Source organism: Dama dama, chromosome 31, assembly GCF_033118175.1.
Source record: "Dama dama isolate Ldn47 chromosome 31, ASM3311817v1, whole genome shotgun sequence".
Classification (NCBI taxonomy): Eukaryota; Metazoa; Chordata; class Mammalia; order Artiodactyla; family Cervidae; genus Dama; species Dama dama.
The window spans coordinates 26,549,759-26,569,668 of record NC_083711.1 but is presented as its reverse complement, the minus strand read 5'-3'; the positions used below and the strand labels follow the sequence as shown (position 1 = coordinate 26,569,668).

Genomic DNA, 19,910 nt, shown 5'->3' with positions numbered 1-19,910 from the left:
TGGATTCAGCTTCTCTAGACTTGTCATTCTTTTTCCTATGTAAATCCCTTATAAGAACAGTCCATACTTTGACCTCTACTTTTATCCCATTTCTTTAGGACTCATGCTGCTATCTTACCATTTTATTGGAAAGGCGACTTCCCAACTGCTAAATATAAAGATTATTTTCCTGCCCTTACTTCTTTGGATGTGGCAACCTCCAACCTTTACTAATCTTCTCCTTTATGAAATTTGCCAGTGATTGATTCATGTACTTCAGAATCTCTGGTACTTTATATCTTTATTGAGAAATTCCAGACATAAACATTTTTTAAAGCTCTGCTGTTACTCTGATGCACTACTATGTTTGAAAGCTTTCTCTACTCCTTTTTCTTCTGTGCCCTCAGACTCGCCACTTCTATTACTATTCATATTTTGTTTTATACCTCTTTTTCCTTTGGCTTTTAAATGCTTCTTAAGTTTCTGATTTTGGTCTGTTGTATTCCCGTTGTTTCTAGTTTATAACATCCGCTCTCATTGTTTTTAAATTGCAATCACAAGATAGTATGAAAGGCGGAGACGACTTGGTGTGTTTTACTCTCTGCTGCCTGTCTTCCTTGTGTCTGGCATGTCGTGGGTGCTCCATAAATATTTGTTAAAAGAATGCATAAATAAATATGTTCATATTGTTTACCAAAGAAATACTTCAGGTCACAATTATCAGTTTTATGGTTTTACGTTTCATATATAGGTCTTTGATTTGCATCTATGTACATCTGTATCTGACTCTATTTATAGTGGACCAGTTTTCCCAACATCCAATACTAAACAAATTTTTGTTTTCTTATTGGCTTATGCTATGTTTATTTCCTAGCGAGTTGGCTAGCCCATCTTTTACTAAGATTTTAATGCATCATCGCCTCTTGTACAATGATTTTCGAACTTCATAAACTATGACTCTCAGAAAGGAATACATTTTACATTGTGAAACACTTTACACATATGTATGACAGTTTCACCAATGAAAATTGTATAAATAATACTCTGGTAAATTTACTCTTTATGACATGTTCTAATATTTTCCATTACATTTTATTTCATTTTTTAAAGTTAATGTTTATCTTGACATTAATGGATTGCAAGCTATAGTTTAAAAGGGTAACTCCAGGAAACTTTTCCATGAGCATCTTTCCATATGCTTTCATTATACTCTATGTGATCAGTATTACTGTATTTTTGTGTAACATTGCTGCTGTTTTAATTAAATATTGTTTCCTTCCTAAGCTGTGTCTCCTTGACCGTTAGTGATAATACATAATTTCTTTGAGTCTCTATAACCTGGCATCTGGCCTATAGCTTTATTTGTACTGTATTTTTGTAGAATTGATACCTCTAGAAAACTCATATTGTACATAATATGTTGAAAAAGTTCTTGAGTTTGCATTTGTATACATTTAATTTTGAGGAAACTGCTTAGGCACATAGAAAACTTTTAATAATACATATTATATTTTTTGATATAATTTTCTGCTTTGCAGTACAATAAATATTGTTAATGATCAAGAATATGTCTAAATAAAAGAAGTGTGACTTTTTCTCAGGAAGAAAATAGGCCTTCTTGTGCTAGTGGGAAATATTCTGTATATAAAATAAATCTCTCAGACTAGTTATATTTTTATAGTTCTGTTAATAGAATTTTCCCTTTGGTTATCTTAAATTGTTGTTCTTTTTCAGTCATTATTCAATCTTTTGGAATTCAGAAGATTAGTTCTGAATTACAAGCCTCCATCAAATGTTCAAGATTTACCCCGAAACCAAAAGGTAAAATTATGAAAGACTTTTAAGTCGAGCATATTCTTCTGTGTTTGCTTCTGGTGCCATGCCATGTGCCTAGTCGTGCCTGACCCTTTGCAATCCCACGGGCTGCAGCCTGCCAGGCTCCTCTGTCCACAGAATTTTCCAGGAGTCGGTTGCCATGTCCTATTCTAAAGGATCTTCCCAACCCAGGGATGGAACCCACGTCTCCTGTGCCTCTCGCATTAAAGGTGGATTCTTACCCGCTGATCCATGGAGGAAAGTTTGCTTTTGAGATATTTGTGAAATCAAATCTGAAGCAGTGTCAAATTTGAATGTCAACCTGTTAATCTCAACTACAACAGTAACTTAACTATTCTTGGTCAGTATATTGTAAATATGAATTTTTCTACACATGTGTGTCAGTAATAGGCCGTTTTTTTTTTGGTTTCACTTTAGTAATTGCTTTTTTCTTCTTTTAGAATGTCATAGTAATAGGCTGCCTGCCGTTTACAATTCAGGGTCTTTCCTCCTCAAAAATTGTGTGGAAATCAAACATTTTTCATTTATTTCTGTAAACGAATTCTTTAAAGGTTAGTTTTGCCCTGTTTTTGCACTGTGAGTCTACAATTTGTAATATTGTTGGGCAATGTAACATGACAGAGAGCACAGAGGGCAGAGACACATTGCCTGGGTTCTGGCCCCAGAGCTGGTTACTTGATCTAGTTGCTGCTGGTTTTCTTATCCGAAAATAAGGACAGCAGTTGTTTTATAGAGCTTCTGTGAGAATTAAATGAGATGACAAAACAATTAACAAATAAATAAATAAATAAATGAGATAAAGGGCTTAGAAGTACCTGGTACATAGTGGTAGCTTACAGTTAAAGTTGTCCTGAAGAAGATTTAGCTTTGGGACCAGGGACCAAGCTTGATCACTCAGAGCTTTTGTATGGCAGAAGTTTTATTACAGTGAAAAAGGACAGAGAATGCTTCTGACCTAGACATCAGAAGGGGGACAGAGGTGCCCCACTTGCTAGTCTTATCCAAGCCTTATATACTTTTACCAGACTCACTCCCACAACAAACATCTTAAATTAACAAGATTAGAACTAACAAAGAAAGGTCTTACCAGACCCACTCCCACAACATATGTTTTAAGATACCAAATTAGTCAGAAGGTTCTTGTTAAAAAGAAGAAACATGTCCTTGAGCAAGATACGTTGGTATATAATCATTAGTACACAGCTTAAGGAAAAACATACCTTTGAGCAAGATGACTTGTTTTATTGTGTAAAGAAAGTTAGTCTTAAAGATTATTGTCATAACAACTCAGAGTTTAAGAAAAAACATCTTATGTGACTAACACCAAGCAATGTAGAAGAAAACATTTTGTCCCTGTTTCCTCCTTGAGAGCCCTGGACCCCTTTCTCCTCCTTGAGAACCCAGACTCCTTCCTTATCAACCTACCTAAGAATTAACTCTCTCAATAGTCAGTACCAGGTGTCAGCTATTGCTAGTTATATTGTTCATATTAGCTTTTCAAAAGATAGGACTGATTCACATTCAGAAATTCATACTTAATGAAAAAGATTAATTATGGAGATAATATGCTTGGCTGTAAGACTTAATGATCTTATCATAAAGAAACTAGCCATAAAGACAAGGACAAAGAAGTGAAGTTTTAGGTTTCAGTAAAGTGTTGAACTTCGTGTGATCTTTTGTTAGTTGTAATGATACATTATTAAATTATGTTTTCTTTTTAGTCTATCATTTGGAAAACAGTTTTTCCTGCACACATTATAAATGTGGAACATTTATAATGCAAGCTGATGGGAATATAATTTGATTTTTAACCAGCTTTTTGGGCTGTGATCTTTAGCCATAAAGTGTCAGACTAATTGAAAACCATTTTCAGAAGGGAACTAAGATCACCTGACCAACTACTTATACTTCCAAGAAATTAAGCAAACCCCTTTCAGTCATTACAGTTTTTACATGAAACTTTTTGGACTCTGTTAACGATTTGGTTAGTTCTTTCTTTTGATGTTTTGGTTGAAGTATATTTATAATTTACATGATTATTTAGAATTATTACTTGCAGTTAGATGTTCATAAGTATCTTTTTTTCCCTATATGTTTCTTAACCTCTTTTGTGTTCCTGGATTTTAGTACTTTACAGAGTTTAGCTTTCTTTTATTTTTTAAATAATTGAATAAGACCTACTTAGTTTTATAATCTTACTTGAAAAACAATTGTGATATCAATGCCTATGTACAAGAGTTTGGGGTCATGAGAATGTTTAGCTGAATACTAGAGAAATGTATGAATCCAATCTTTTAACACCTTTCTAGGGAAATTTTTCTTAATGGAAGGGTCTGCATGTCTAGGTACCCCTTTAGTTTAAGAAATTAAAATAATTTTAATAATAATTACTGCCATTGGGAAAAATCACTCAACAAGAATACCATGCAGTTTTATAAAAGATTGTTCTACAAATGGGATATTTCTTTAATTTCACATGATGACAGCAATATGTATTGTAACTTGACAACTTTGAAGCCAGCATGTGAGATTTAGAGGTAGCCACTGATTAGTGTTACAGTTCAATTCAACTGAAGTGATAAAAGGCACAGGTTTCAGAAAGGTGTCAGTGTAACCTTAGAAAGTGAAAGTGAAGTCGCTCAGTCGTGTCCGACTTTTTGCGACTCCATGGACTGTAGCCTACCAGGATCCTCAGTCCATGGGATTTTCCAGGCAAGAATACTGGAGTGGGTTGCCATTTCCTTCTCCAAGGGATCTTCCCGACCCAGGGATCGAACCTGGGTCTCCCGCATTGTAGGCAGACGCTTTACTGTCTGAGCTACCAGGGAAGCCCTTAGTCAGTTATTATTTAATAATCAATTTATCGCAAACTCATCTAGTGTTTACTGCTACACTGAGTCTGAACAGTGTAGCAGTAAACCCTGAGGGTTCACTTCGATCAAATCAGAGATGTATTTGCATACATTATTAAGCAGGATATTTTTTTATTAGCAATTTAAAATTGCAGCAAGCATTATATGTCTATTGATTGATGGAATGAGATGAAGTCTTTGAAATCAATTTGCATTTGAATAGACTTGTTTATTGCTTCTAGAGGTTGAAACTAATTTTATACATCCATATTTATTTGTGCTATTTGTAATCTTAATGTCTAGGAGAATTGGGAGATTATTAGAAATTTAACGATAGATTCTCACTGTAAACATCTCATCCTTCCCCATTCCCACACATAATCTCTTTTGGCTTAAAAAGCCTCGAACTGATGGGAAAGCATATATTAAATGTTGACAAAACAAAGAGGCATAAGCTTACAATATTTAGAGGTAATCACCATATAGTTAATAACCTTATTAATCATAAGGTTATATTATTTAAAGCCTTGATTTAGGGTGAATATTTTCAAATAAACAATATTCTCCCTACTCAGAAGTGAGAAGCATATGAGAAGGAAATGATTTGGGGTTAATACCATAAATATATTACTGAGCAAATTTCTGAGGGAGTTTTGAATTTTAAAATAAAAACAGAACATTCTGGAATTTTTGTCTTTGGCCATGAAGGTATAACAAGTAGGGTTTACAAGTTTTAGCAAATTTTTAAGGATTCAAGGCATACAGATTATATTTTCCAACCATAGTGAAATTAAGTTAGAAATCAACAGCAGAAAGATATCTAGAAAATCCCCACATTATTTGGAAATTATTTACACTTCTGAATAACCCCAGGGACAATGAACAAATCAAAATGGAAATTTCAGGGTGTTCTGAACTGAATAAAAATTAAAATGATGTATCAAAATTAGATAGATGTAGCTAAAAGCAGTGGCTAATGGATAATATATGAACTAAATGCCTTATTAGAAAATAGACTTTCAAGTTAGTGGCATTAGATTATGTCAGAGAATTAGAAAAAAAGATTAATTTGAAAGCAGAAGAAAGGAAATAATAAAGATAAGAGCATGAATCTATGAAATAGACATCAGGGAAACAATAGAGAAAAATTAATGGAATCACAAGATGCTTAAGAATATTGGTAAAACTGATAAACTTCTAGGTAGACTGAGTAAGAAAAAGAGAAGAAACAAATAACCAAGTAAATGAAAGAGGTGTAAATCACTGCATAGTCTGCAGACAGTAAAAGAGAATAGTGGGATATTATAAACAACAGACAAATATTTTGAAAGCCAAAGGCTATGGAATGTAACTGATGAAAAGATAAGCTGTGTATTTCATATTAAAGAAATTAATTTTTTAGTTTCAAACTTATGCACCCAAAAAATAAAATCAATAGCAATAAAATTTATTGGTGAGTTACACCACACATTTAAGGAAGAAATAATACCAGTTCTCTACAAGTTTTCTCAGAAAATTAAGGAGATAAAACTTGCAAATTTATCCTGTGAGACCAACATTACACTGAAACCGAAAGTAGAAAAATGTATTTCAAGAAAAGAAAACTACAGATCAATATTCCTTATGAATAATAAAAGGAAAAATTGTCAGAATTGGGGCAAGTTGAATGATTCAACACATGGAAAGGACAATACCTCATTGACAAGTGGGATTTGTCCAGGACTGAAAGATTGGTTTAGTGTTGGGAAATGAGTATAATTCATCATAGTAACAGTTTAGACAAGAAAAGCCATAAAACTAGCTCAGTAGATAAATAAAAGGATTTGACAAAAGCTAGTATCTATTTACGGCAAAATCTCTCTCAATAGCTAGAAATAGAAACTTTTTTATCTTGATGAAGCTCATTTATGAGAAACCTGCAAATATTTTTAATAATAGTGAAAGACAATCCTTTTCTTCAAAGATCAGGGACAAGCAAGGATGTCAGGCATCACCACTTTTTTATTAAACATTAGTGATCTCAACCAGTGCTATATGGCAAGAAAAAGAAATAAGCAGGCAAACTGGAAAGGAAGAAACAAAGCTGTCCTTTGGTGTGTATGACTGATTGTCTGTTTAGAAAATCCTAAGTACTCTACCAAAAACAAGGTGCCAGAATCAAGGGGTCAGATCACTTAGCAGTGTTACATGATACAAGGAGAACATGCAAAAGTCAGTTGTAGAGGCTCCCTGGTGGCTCAGTGGTGAAGAATCTGCCTGCCAGTGCAGGAGACGTGGGTTCGAGCTCTGACCTGGGAGGACCCCACATGCTGCAGAGTAACAAAGCCCCAGTGCCCCACTGCTGAGCTCACACGCCCTAGAGCCTGTGCGCTGAAACTGGAGAGTAGCCCCACTCGCCACAACTAGAGAAAAGTCCATGCAGCAACAAAGCCCCAGCACAGCCAAAAATAAATAACTAAATAAAATTATTTTAAAAATCAGTTACATTTCTTAGTACCAGCAACACACAATTGGAAATATAAATTTAAAAATGATTATGTAAGAGCATAAAAGATGGAATATTAGTGGGAAAGTAGATAAAAGATACAGAAAACTACAAAACATCCCTGGGAAAAATTAAAGTAGTAGAGAGATATACTGTGTTTATGAATAAGCTGATTAAGTATTGTTAGGGTATCACTTGTCCCCAGCTTATAGAATCAGTGCAATACAGTTATAGTTTTGGCTGGCATTTTCATAGGAGTTGACAGATTATAAAATTTATATGGAAAATCAAGGGATATGGAATAGCCATAGCAGTTTTAAAAACAAAGGCAGTGTTAGAGGAATTATCAGGCTACAGTGATCAAGACATTACGTTATTGGTGAAAAGATAGTCATATTGATCATTAGAAGAGAATAGAGTGTGCAGAAATATAACATACACATAGGGGCAATTGGTTTTAATCAAAGTTGCCAAAAAAAATTCAGTGAACAAAGGAAAATCTTTTGAACTAATGATGTCATAGGAAGAAAAATACTTTTCAGCCTCTATAAGACATTATATATGAAAAAAAATGTAATGAACGGTAGACCTAAAACAAAGAACTGAGACTATAAAAATTCATGGATAAAACAGAAAATTTTAGGGTTCTGATTTAAGAAAAGATTTTTTAAGTACCGCAACAAACTGGCACAAATTAAACAAGGAAATTTTAATAAATCAGACTTCATCAAAATGAAAAGTTTGTTTTTGAAAAATTCATGCAAATTAAAAAGGCACACCACAGTTTGGGAGAATATAACAAAACACGTGTCACAAAAAGGAATTGTATGTAAAATATATACAGAATTTGTACAGCTCAGTAGTAAGACAAATAACGTATCTCAACAGATTGCAACACCAAAGAAGATAAACAGATTCAAAATAACTATATTAAAAGATGCTCGATGTCAGTGGTATAAATTAGGACTAATGAAAAATTTTTTTTTAAAACATGAATTTTATTTTTTATTTTTTAATTTTTTTTCATTTATTTTTATTAGTTGGAGGCTAATTACTTTACAATATTGTAGTGGGTTTTGTCATACATTGACATGAATCAGCCATAGAGTTACATATATTCCCCATCCCCATCCCCCCTCCCACCTCCGTCTCCACCTGATTCCTCTGGGTCTTCCCAGTGCACCAGGCCCGAGCACTTGTCTCATGCATCCAACCTGGGCTGGTGATCTGTTTTAACTAGAGATGCCACTAGAAGAACTAAAGTTAAAAAATATAGCCCATATCCAAGTGTGAATGTGAACCTAGAATGTAGACCTAGAACTCTCATTCCACTGCCACTGAATATGTAAAATATTACATACATGTAAAACTGCTATGACTGTTCCATATCCCTTGATTTTCCATATATTCACTGGCATATGTAGTGCCTTTGGAAAACTGTTTGTTTCTTAAAAATGTATATTATACAGCCTCACCAATTCCTAGTGGTTCTTGACTTGAGAGGAATGAGAGCACATGTCCACACAAAGCCACATCCAATAATATCTGCAGCAGCTGGAACAGGTTAATACATAAATAAGTTGTGTTCTGCCCACACAATGGGATCCCACTCAGCAATAAAATGGAATGGATTGTACATACGAGTGAAGGTCAAAATAATTATGCCTGTTGCAGGAAAGCAGACTAAAATGGGTACATGGAGTGTAATTTTGATGTATATAAATCTCTGGAAAATACAGGAGTAACCATGGTTGCTTGGGAATGATTAGGGAGGGGAGTGAGGGATGAAGAAGGTTTTGGGGGTGATGTGCAAGTACTGATTGTGGTGATACAGTCATGGATGTATACATATGTGAAGCTTGTAAAATTGTACACTAATATACAGTATATTGTACGTCAGTTATATCTTGGTAAATCTGTTAAAAAAAAGATAAAGAATCAGATTTGAATAGTTTCTATATGTGGTGGTATTTTCATAATTTAGGGGCATATAGTGGCTAGTCTTAACAGCATTCACTAATTTTGTCTTTTGAAATTTCAATATTTTTCTAGCCACAGTAATTGGCCAAGAGAATGTTTTGAATTGGCCAAGAATGTTTTATTAATGTATTGAACTTTCAACATTTTCTTCTTAGCAGAATTTCACTTAATTTTCAAAAGTCATTTTTTTTCTCATCCTTATTACTTGGCAAGGAATGTCTCAAGCTTTTTTGCCATAGGTGTAGTGATAAATGAAGAGATTGAGCACAAGAAATTAAGGGTATTTCTGAAAAGTACTTTGTGGATTAAAATTGTTAGTATTAACAGTCTTGAAACCCTTGTGAAATAGTAAGTACCACAGAAAAATCATGAATTAGTTTTTTATCTTATTTAAAACTTTTGCATTTATTCTTTATCATAGATGATAGAATTTATTATGCTAAATAAAATCCATGTTTTTAAAAATGTTTTCTACAACTTAGCATTTTTATGTTAGGCTTTATGTACTTTCTGATTGCTATAGTGGATTCGTAGTTTTTAAATCAGATAAATATTTGGAATCAGTTTTGTTTCCTTACATCTATTTCTTAAGACTCCTTTTTTGATGCATTTTGAGAGCAGCTGTTTCTGTATTAATTGATTATACTGGGCATCAACTGTACACACATACACATGCCTAAAAAACTGCAAACTTGAAACTTTTTTCTAATATTTAAATGGTATATATAAGCTTTATTAAAATTTTTATTTCAAGAGCTAACCATAGTAACAACTAGTTGTCTGATTTGTTATTAAGTTTCACTAAGATAGGTGAATTACAATCTTATAAAACATTTTCTTCTTATTTTAAAATGAATTATTTATGATATTTGATTGTTTTTGTTCCATCTGGAGTATTTGGTTTAATCAACCAGAAAGAATTGAATGCTTGTTTTGCTTAGCAAAAAGTTGTGAAAGATATACAGATGTTCTTGTCTTTGAGAAACTTAGCAGTTTATCAAAAAATAAAAGTGAACTTGCAAAAGGAACCCTGGAAGGATGATACATTCTTATTTGAAATGGCACCCCACTCCAGTACTCTTGCCTGGAAAATCCCATGGACGGAGGAGCCTGGTAGGCTGCGGTCCATGGGGTTGCTAAGAGTCGGACACGACTGAGCGACTTCACTTTTCACTTTTCACTTTCATGCCTTGGAGAAGGAAATGGCAACCCACTCCAGTGTTCTTGCCTGGAGAATCCCAGGGATGGGGGAGCCTGGTGGGCTGCCGTCTATGGGGTCGCACAGAGTCAGACACAACTGAAGCGACTTAGCAGCAGCAGTCTGATAGTTAGGATTATCACATAACACTTTCAGTTAGTGATTCATTCCTAAGTGAAAAACATTAATTTCAGTTGATGTGGAGTTTGACGAGATCATTAACTTGGAGGGGCCTGGGAAGACTTCATGGTGGAGGAGGGATTTTTTGCTTAAATGGGTTTATTGAGGGTCAAGTACTTAAATAGTGCCTGGTACGTGATTAAACACTCATTGAATGTTGGCTCTTGTTACTGCTGTTCTCAGCAGCAGCTGGGCTTTGCTGAATGGGAAGGATTATAATAAACAGACATAAATGAGGATATTCTTGGCTGGGTAGTGACATGATTTGCTGTGAATATATGGCATTTATGCTGAAATTGTGAGCTTAAGCTGGATGCTCTGCTGTTTGTATGCTTGACTCCTTTCTGTCTCCTCGCTGAAACCAACACTCTTCTTTTTTTATAATAGGATGCCGGACTCATTCTTAAGCTGTATTAGTTAAATTTCTGGTTAAATTTTAAATGAGTATCCCTTTACCAGTAAAAAAAATTTAATTTCACTTAAGAATTTTTCTTTCTTTTTTTCAATAGGAGCATCGGAATTTGCCTTTTATGCGTGAGCTTCGATATCTTTTTGCACTTCTTGTTGGTACTAAAAGGAAATATGTTGATCCATCAAGAGCAGTTGAGATTCTTAAAGATGCTTTCAAATCAAATGACTCCCAGCAGGTAGCTTTTTTGTGCTTACTTGTTTATTAACTATTTTTATTTTATTTTATTTTTTCTTCCTTAAGCAGTGTTTTTAAAAGATAAATGAGAATAGCATTTCTATTATCAAAACAATTCTTATTTTTATAAGAATAAGCTGGAGCCATTTAAAATATGATTATTTGGAAGATTTACTTTTAAATTAAAAAACAGTAATCTTGATAGTATATGATAAATCAAGCTGTAATTTTAATTAAAATTACTAAATGAAAGTAACAGGTAAAATGAAAAATGTTCACAAGTGTGTAATTAAAAATCTTCACCAAGGTGTGATAACCCAATGTCAGTATAGTATACATGCTTTTGATATGCCTGTTTTTGCTGGCAGAAATTCCTCACTCAGAAAAAGTTTCTGAATGATTACACTTTGTTTCTGAATGATATTAACTTTGTCACTGTTTCTTTTATTTCCCAATCTTTATGTAGTGCTGTTTGGTTACTTTTTATCAATTTCTTAGAAAGAATATTGGAAATTTTCCTGTAAAAGTAGAAAATGTCTGCAGACATATCAACATTTTCACATATAATTTGAGAAGTTAGAGAAATTAAAGAACGAAAGCAGAAGAGAAGCAAAGAAAGTAGCAGAGGATAAAGCAGCAATGTTGAATAAGATGACAGCGATGTAATGGGCAGAAAATAAAGAGGATACTTGAAATTTTAAAAATTCTGCTACATTTGCAGTGTAGTTGTTGTAGTACTTGCATATATATCTGTTATCTGGGTGTGTGGAGAGGGTCTTTGGCAGAGAGTTCTGAAAGATGTCTGATTTTTGCCACGCCTTCCCTGTGTTATTTAAAAAATGTTTTAAATGGCAAAGATAAATGAACAAAAAAGGTGGTCATATCAGAATTTGCTTATGTTTGTTGTTGTTTTCAATTTTTACCCCCTACCCCCCTGCCGACATTTTCTTCTGAAGAGCATTGGATAGGAAACCTTTTTCTTTCTTGTCAGATATAGCCTTGTAGGGTAAGTAACATTATAGAAAAATATGGCAAGTCGTTTTAAGGCATTATATTAGTTAGGACAGCCGTAACAAATGAATACAAACCAAGTGATTTCAAAGGAACAGAGGATGATTCTCCCATAGTTCTAGAAGCCACAAGTTCAAAATAAAGGTGTTGGCCGTGTGAGCCATACTCTCTCCAGTGGCCCTCAAAAATAGGCCTTCCTTGCCTCCACCATCTGGTGATTCCTGGTGTTCCTTGGCTTATGGTTCCAATCTCTTTGTGTTGATATGACCTTGCCCCCTGTATGTCTGTGTGCCTGCTTCTTCCCTCTACCCCCCACCTCTTATAAGAGTGCCCATCACTGGAGTCAGGGCCTGTCTTAATCCAGAATGGTCTCATCTTAAGATCCATACTTTCTTTACATCTGTAAAGACTCTTATTCCAAATACAGTCACATTCGGAGGTTCCAAGTGGACATATATTTTGACAGGCCTCAATTTAACCCACTACAGGTGGTATGGATGTTTATAACTAGCTTTTTGTGTTAAGTTTCATTGTCTTCATATGGCTTTGGAGCAATTTATTTATGCTTCCTAGACCTTAGTTTCAACATTTTAAAGGTAAATATCTTGTCCTAGATGCTCTTCAAAAAAACTTCTGGCTGTGGAAATGTGTAACAGTAAGTTTGTTCTATACTTAGGGCTATTTGATGAAAGCAAGTTGCTTACACTTACTTATCTGTCTTTGGGCAGTCATAGTAAGAATTGCTTTATCCTCCCACCCAACCCCGCTCTTCATGCAGGTTCTATACAAACCTGTTTGCTGTACTCCAGGTCAGACTGTTGAAAGAAGTTTATGGTAGTTGATGAGTACAACTGCCACTGCTTTATTCCTGTTCATCTTTGTCAGGGGAGCTAGAACCGAAGAAAGGGATTGTGGAAGGTGAAGATTATGCTGGTTCTGATTGGAGACTCAGTTTGAACTTCAGAGATGGTAGACCTTGATAATCAGGGAGTCAGTGATTGATTGGACTCAACCTATCCAAGTTAACAGATATCTTAGTAAAATTAGATATGGCTTAAAAAGTGGTGCGTAACAGTTGAATTGAGAAAATGAATTGTTTAAAAGCTCATATTCCTTCTAAGAGAGAAGCCAGTAATAAGTCTTTGTATAAGGAAGAACTCTGGTAATGTGGGTCCTTTGTTTTATAAAGATTCATTAGAGAACTCTGGGGGGAGGTGATAACTCTTTTTAAAAATCTCATTCATGAGTTTGAGTTTATATATATATCAATTTTTATACATATATATTTTTCCCTCCTAAAGTGAAACTCAGTCACATAATTATGAATATGATGCTTGTTTTTCTCAAATACTGATTTTATGCTCTGGTTAAGTTATAAATATTTCTTGCATTTGATGTGAAACATTTCATATGATACCTTTATGAGGAGTCAGTTAATTATACGTTAGAAAAGACTAGCTGTAAGTTTTATGTTGCAATGTTTTCATTAGTCGGCTCAAGTATCAATAAGACCTTTTTTTTTCCCCCACAGCAAGATGTGAGTGAGTTTACACACAAGTTATTAGATTGGTTAGAAGATGCCTTCCAAATGAAAGCTGAAGAAGAGACGTAAGTTACTGTGAAGTTTAGTTTGTGGGGTTTAGGAGATTGATAAATAACACTGTTTTTTTTTTTTTCTTTTTCTTCTCTTATATATTCAGTGTCAACAGAGAGATAGGAATCTGAGATAAGTGTATGGCAACCCAAATGTTATCTGTATTCTTTATAAGCTTTTTGGAATTTGTGGCCACAAATGCTGAGGTTTAAAACAAAAGTGAAGCTTCAACCCTTTAGCTTTCAGTCCAGCTCTAGTGTTCCTGGCTCTTAGTTCAATCCAGACTCAAGTTACTGTTGCTAAAGACTATAGCAGAAACTTTTTATGACGTCATAAATGGAGAAAATCATGGTTTTAATTCTGCCATGATGCCTATCATTAAGGGCCAATTGGTTTTTTATTAGACAACTACTTATAAACTTAATGTTGGAAGAAATCTCTCTAGATTATGGCACTAAATCTACAATATCTGAGGGAAAGTTCTGTTGTGGGAAACTTAGAATGTATCATTGGAAGCTGCTTCCTTTTTGGAGTGTTTAGAAGTTTATGATGCTAACAGCTGTGGTCTGGTGCTCTTCTTTTCTGTTCATCAAAATTCTTAAGTTGCAGTTTTCTTATAAACGTCACTTTGCTGGCCCTCAGTGCTGCGTTGAATATAAGCTGTCTTTCTCATAACATATTTTCACGCCACAATGGTTGCTACCATAGCGTTTTGGTATGAAATTGGTTAGATTTGTGAAACCTGCCTTCTAGGTAGTTTCTTTGTTTATGTTAGTTTCATTTGGTAAATCTCCCCATCCCGATGCTGAACTGAATCTGCCGCTGATGCTTTCTGAAACCTGAGTTCCAGCTCCAGTAAAGATCATCATCTCTATGATAAGCTGTTTTCTCAAGTTTTGAATGTTCTAGGCCTTTAGTATATATTTCTTTCTGCTCCTTCCTGCCCCCCCCCCCCCGCCCCGGGTGGGAGAGTTACTTTAAGGTACAGTTACATTTTTCCCCCCATTCTTTTTAAGGAGGTCTTGGCTGAATTCATAATAGTTTAACCTGCCTCTTAACCCCTACCTTGTACAGGACCAGTTCTGTTTGATGGCCAAATGTCTTCTTTTTCTTGTTGCTTGACTTTGTTTTCAGCCCTATCCCTCTATGCTGTCTTAATGGGTCTGTCATAGTGAGAGTTAGTGAAATATGAGTTAGAAGTATGCCCAAGTAGTTTATTATTCACACAGGCATTGCCCACCTTCACCTCTTTTGTGTTGCAGAATTCCACCAGGATTCTGCCCTGTCTGACCAACAAACAGCCTGTGTGTGAACTTGATCTACAATTGTCCACCCTGGCTCCTCTTTAGTAAAATTCATGTTCCTTGTACTTTTCCTTAGAGTTCCAACCCCCAAAATTTATTGAGCATGTTTCCCCAGAGTGTGAATGCTATCTGTATCCCCGTCTATGGAAGCTGAGTCTCTTTGGAGTTCTCTCAGTAATTCTTTGAGTACTTTCCCTGAAGTCCCTAGTTCCTCCTCTGAAATTTGTCTAGACTTTCTATAATCACCTCATGTAGTAGCCTCTGTTCAAGATAGCTCCCTGATTGCTGTCTCTCTCTAGATTGCCACTTGGCTGTTTCCTGAATCCTGGTTATTTCTGAAAGGATCATTCTTTTCTGGTTTGGAGATCTTTCCTTATTTTACTAATTTTACTTCTAAAAAATTCTTTTGGTTCGAGTGTCAACTTTTCTGATCTAGTAACTAATGAGTTACCAGAGATCAAATTACCAACATCTGCTGGATCATCGAAAAAGCAAGAGAGTTCCAGAAAAACATCTATTTCTGCTTTATTGTCTATGCCAAAGTCTCTGACTGTGTGGATCACAATAAATTGTGGAAAATTCTTCAAGAGATGGGAATACCAGACCTCCTGACCTGCCTCCTCAGAAATCTGTATGCAGGTTAGGAAGTAACAGTTAAAACTGGACATGGAACAACAGACTGGTTCCAAATCGGGAAAGGAGTACGTCAAGGCTGTATGTTGTCAACGTGCTTATTTAACTTATATGCAGAGTACATCATGAGAAATGCTGGGCTGGATGAAACCCAAGCTGGAATCAAGATTGCCAGGAGAAATATTAATAACCTCAGATAATGCAGATGACACCACCCTTATGGCAGAAAGTGAAGAAGAACTAGAGAGCCTCTTGATGAAAGTGAAAGAAGTGAGTGATAAAGTTGGCTTAAAGCTCAACATTCAGAAAACTAAGATCATGGCATCTCGTCCCATCATTTCATGGCAAACAGATGGAGAAACAGTGGCAGACTTTATTTTTGGGGGGCTCCAAAATCACTGCAGGTGGTGACTGCAGCCATGAAACAAAAAGACACTTACTCCTTGGAAAGAAAGTTAGGGCCAACCTAGACAGCATATTAAAAAGCAGAGACATTACTTTGCCAACAAAGGTCCATCTAGTCAAGGTTGTGGTTTTTCCAGTAGTCATGTATGGATATGAGAGTTGGACTCTAGAAGAAAGCTGAACACCAAAGAATTGATGCTTTTGAACTGTGGTGTTGGAGAAGACTCTTGAGAGTCCCTTGGACTACAAGGAGATCCAACCAGTCCATCCTAAAAGAAATCAGTCCTGAATGTTCATTGGAAGGACTGATGCTGAAGCTGAAACTCCAATACTTTGGCCACCTGATGTGAAGAACTGACTCACTAGAAAAGACCCTGATGCTGGGAAAGATTGAGGGCAGGAGGAGAAGGGGAGGACAGAGGATGAGATGGTTAGATGACATCACTGACTCAGTGAACATGAGTTTGAGTAACTCTGGGAGTTGGTGATGGTCAGGGAGGCCTGGCGTGCTGCAGTCCCTGGGGTTGCAAAGAGTCGGACACGACTGAGCGACTGAACTGAACTAACAAATTTTCTCTCTCCTTTTTCTAAAACTGTTTTAAACAAATCTAGAACTTTCCTGTTTGATCTGAAATCACAAGCCTTACTTGAAGTATTTACTTCTCATTTATTTCTCAGTAGTTTTGGTTTTTCTTTACTGTTTATGGAAATAAAACTTTTTAAAGTTAAAAAGATTGGGAAGCACTGAGTACTGTATCAGTTGCTGTAAATCTTTGAACTCTTTCTGTACCAGCCTGATTCCTGAGGCCGAGGTGTCCCCGATAGAAGTTTTCTTTGATGATTTCTTTTGGCCTTTGATATTTGTGTCAGTCTAGCGTTTCTTCATGCAAGTGGTGGATATATCATTTCTATTATAGAAGTCTCAGGTGTTTTAAATTGTTCTTCACTTGTGTTCCTTGCACTTGTGTTGATAGCAACAGTCTGGGTCCCTGAGATTCAAAGCTTAAATGCACTGTAATGAGTAAGAGCTCTGAGAGGTTGCAAAGAAGGACAGGGTAAAGGATTTCTGGGTAATTTGTCAGCCTGACTCCTTAGGGAGGGTCAGTGCATACCACAGGTCAGTGGAGAGAAGACCAAAATTTAGATACAAAGAATTGAAAAGATCCTTGGAAAGAGAATTCAGAGTTAGTACAGCTCTCTTACAGTTTCTTCTGTCAAAGACATCAACCTGATATTTCATTGCTCTTTCTGTGGAGTATGTGTGTGAAAATAAGGAGAGAAACCAGGAATGTTGTTTTTCTGTTGGGTTAGCCATAAAGTTTGGTAAGATGTCATGGAAAAACCCGAACGAACTTTTTGACCAACCTAGTACACGGCATGAAAATGGAGGTACTAATCTTCATGTCTAAAGATTCATGGACTTTTACATCAAGACAGTCTTTGTATTTTTCCTCTCCCCCATATCAGATGACAGAGGCTTCATCTCATCCCAGCCTTCTGGGATCACCACATCAGTGAAAAGTATATTGACTCGCAAAGTTACAGCCCAGAAATGACACACATTACCTCCACTCACATTCTGTTATGCAAAGCAAAAAGAAAAAAAACCCAGAAAATAAAAAGTATTGAAATGTGAAAAAAATTGAAACTTTCTTGCACTGTTGATGGAAATGTAAAATGTTGCAGCTGCTGTGGAAAACATTATGATGGTTCCTTAAAAAAATTAATAGTAGAATTTTCATTTAATAGAGGGAGTCCTTTCACAGTGTATACATACATCAAATCATTATGTTGTACACTTCAGATATCTTACAGTTGTTTGTCAATTGCATTTATAAAGATGGAACAGCAGAAATTAACCACATGATGATCCAGCAATTCCACTGCTGAATTTAAATCCAAAAGCATTTATGGCAGAGTCTCAAAGAGATGCTGCACATTCATGTTCATGGCAGCATTCTTCACAATAGACAAATGTTGGAAGTGGCTGATTATGTCCATGGATGAATGGAAATACAGATGTGGTATACATATACAATGGAATATCCTTACCAAATAAGGAAACTCTGACGCCTGCTACATGGATGAACCTTGAAAACATGATGCTGAGTGAAATACACCAGTCACAAAAAGACAACCACTGTATTTCACTTATACGATGTGTTTAGAGTTGTCACTTACAGAGAAATGGAAGGTTAGAATGGCGGTTACCGGGGCCTGATGGGAGGGAGGAACTTGGAGTTGTTTAATGGGTTTCTCAAGCTGAAATTAGTTCTAGAGGTTGGTTCCACAACAGTTGTGAATGTACTTAACACTGCAGAACTGAACACTTAAAGATGGTTAAGATGGTAAACTTTATATTGTGTGTATTTTATCACAATTCAGATTTTTTTTTTTCAAATTTAAATAGAAAGTAGATGGGAAAGTGCTTCTTACTATGCATCTGAAAGTAGAGGGCTGGAAATCTTTTTGTACAACACTAATGACCACCATACTACCTCAGAGTTGTTGCAAGGCTTAAGTGAAGTATTTCCCTCCACTTGTTCTATGGTTTAAATGGGGGTGCATGTAACAGTTCAAGGGACAAATAGTATCTTTCTCTCATTTTAAAAAGCAAATCAGTTTTATTAATTTAAACACAAAATTTATGAAGAATAAGTCTGTACAGTTGTGGATAAAACATACTTTTATATACCAAGGCCAAGATAAACTTTGTGTTTTTAGATCACAGGGTATAAACACTAAAGAAAAAGTTAAAAATTATCCATTTCTACTTGCTTCGAGCAAAAAAAAAAACAAGAAAACAAATTTATATGTTAAAGAATTTGGAAAATTCACAGATGACTAATTTTACCAGCAACATGAAACTTTACAAAAGATTGGCGTACCTCTTTAGCTACTTGGTTCAAAACTGGTATTTTGTTATTTCACTGGTAATGGCCAGTGTGCAAGAGTGGTTTTTCCTCTTTCCCATCAAGTCCAAATAAGCATGTATTATATGACTAAAAGTCCATACTCTAAATGATAATGGAATGATCAGGCACTTTGTGAATAAAAACAGGGTTCATATCTTCTTACAGTGAGGTCCCACACAGTTTTTAACCCTTACAACAGCTTTGTGGCTTTAATATTCTCAGTTGACACGTGAAGAAACAGAATAAATTTAAGTATCTTGGCTCAACACTGAGTAGCAGAGCCAAATACATAATAACCGCATAAACGTTACTGTCTTGGCATCTATTATTGTTCTTTTAACCTTTTCTCTATTACAGTTTTAAAAATTAAAAATTGTAGTCACATTTATAATTTTAATGTGATTTTTAGGGATGAAGACAAGCCAAAGAACCCCATGGTAGAGTTGTTCTATGGAAGATTCCTAGCTGTGGGAGTGCTTGAAGGTATAGTTGCATATTTACTTCTTTATTACAACTGACATATTATTAATTGTTAGGTCCTTTGTCACAATAGTGACTGTATTTGTGGAATGGTTTTTAATTTGACTTCCTCTGTCTAGTAGTTTCTGTTAACATTGCTAATGCTAATCATTTATATAGAAAGCAAAGAAAAAAAGAAAAATGAAAGCAAAGAATTGAGTGCACATAAAGGAAAGTACAGAGTATATTATCACATGCTAATTGATACTCAGCTAATGTTGATCTGATGTTCTTTCCTTGGAAAAGGTTCTGTGATACTGTGAATTGTTAAGGTGACAGTTGGTGCCTCTTTAAAAAATAATATTAGAGTTTAATACTGGGGCTTGGTATGATGGTCACTGCTTTTGAGGGTTTCATGTCTGTGCAAGTTAAA

At 35.3% G+C, this 19,910-nt stretch overlaps 1 protein-coding gene across 4 annotated transcripts in view; it reads left to right on the top strand.

Annotated features, from left to right (window-relative positions):
• Positions 1 to 19,910, top strand: part of USP25 (ubiquitin specific peptidase 25) — a 155,533-nt gene that overhangs the window by 65,950 nt on the left and 69,673 nt on the right. For all 4 annotated transcript variants that reach the window (XM_061134150.1, XM_061134151.1, XM_061134153.1 and 1 more), the window contains exons 6-9: positions 1,714 to 1,800; positions 11,020 to 11,157; positions 13,699 to 13,775; positions 19,428 to 19,501. In XM_061134150.1, coding sequence (XP_060990133.1) covers positions 1,714 to 1,800; positions 11,020 to 11,157; positions 13,699 to 13,775; positions 19,428 to 19,501 — 376 coding nt within the window. The remainder of the gene's footprint in view (positions 1 to 1,713; positions 1,801 to 11,019; positions 11,158 to 13,698; positions 13,776 to 19,427; positions 19,502 to 19,910) is intronic.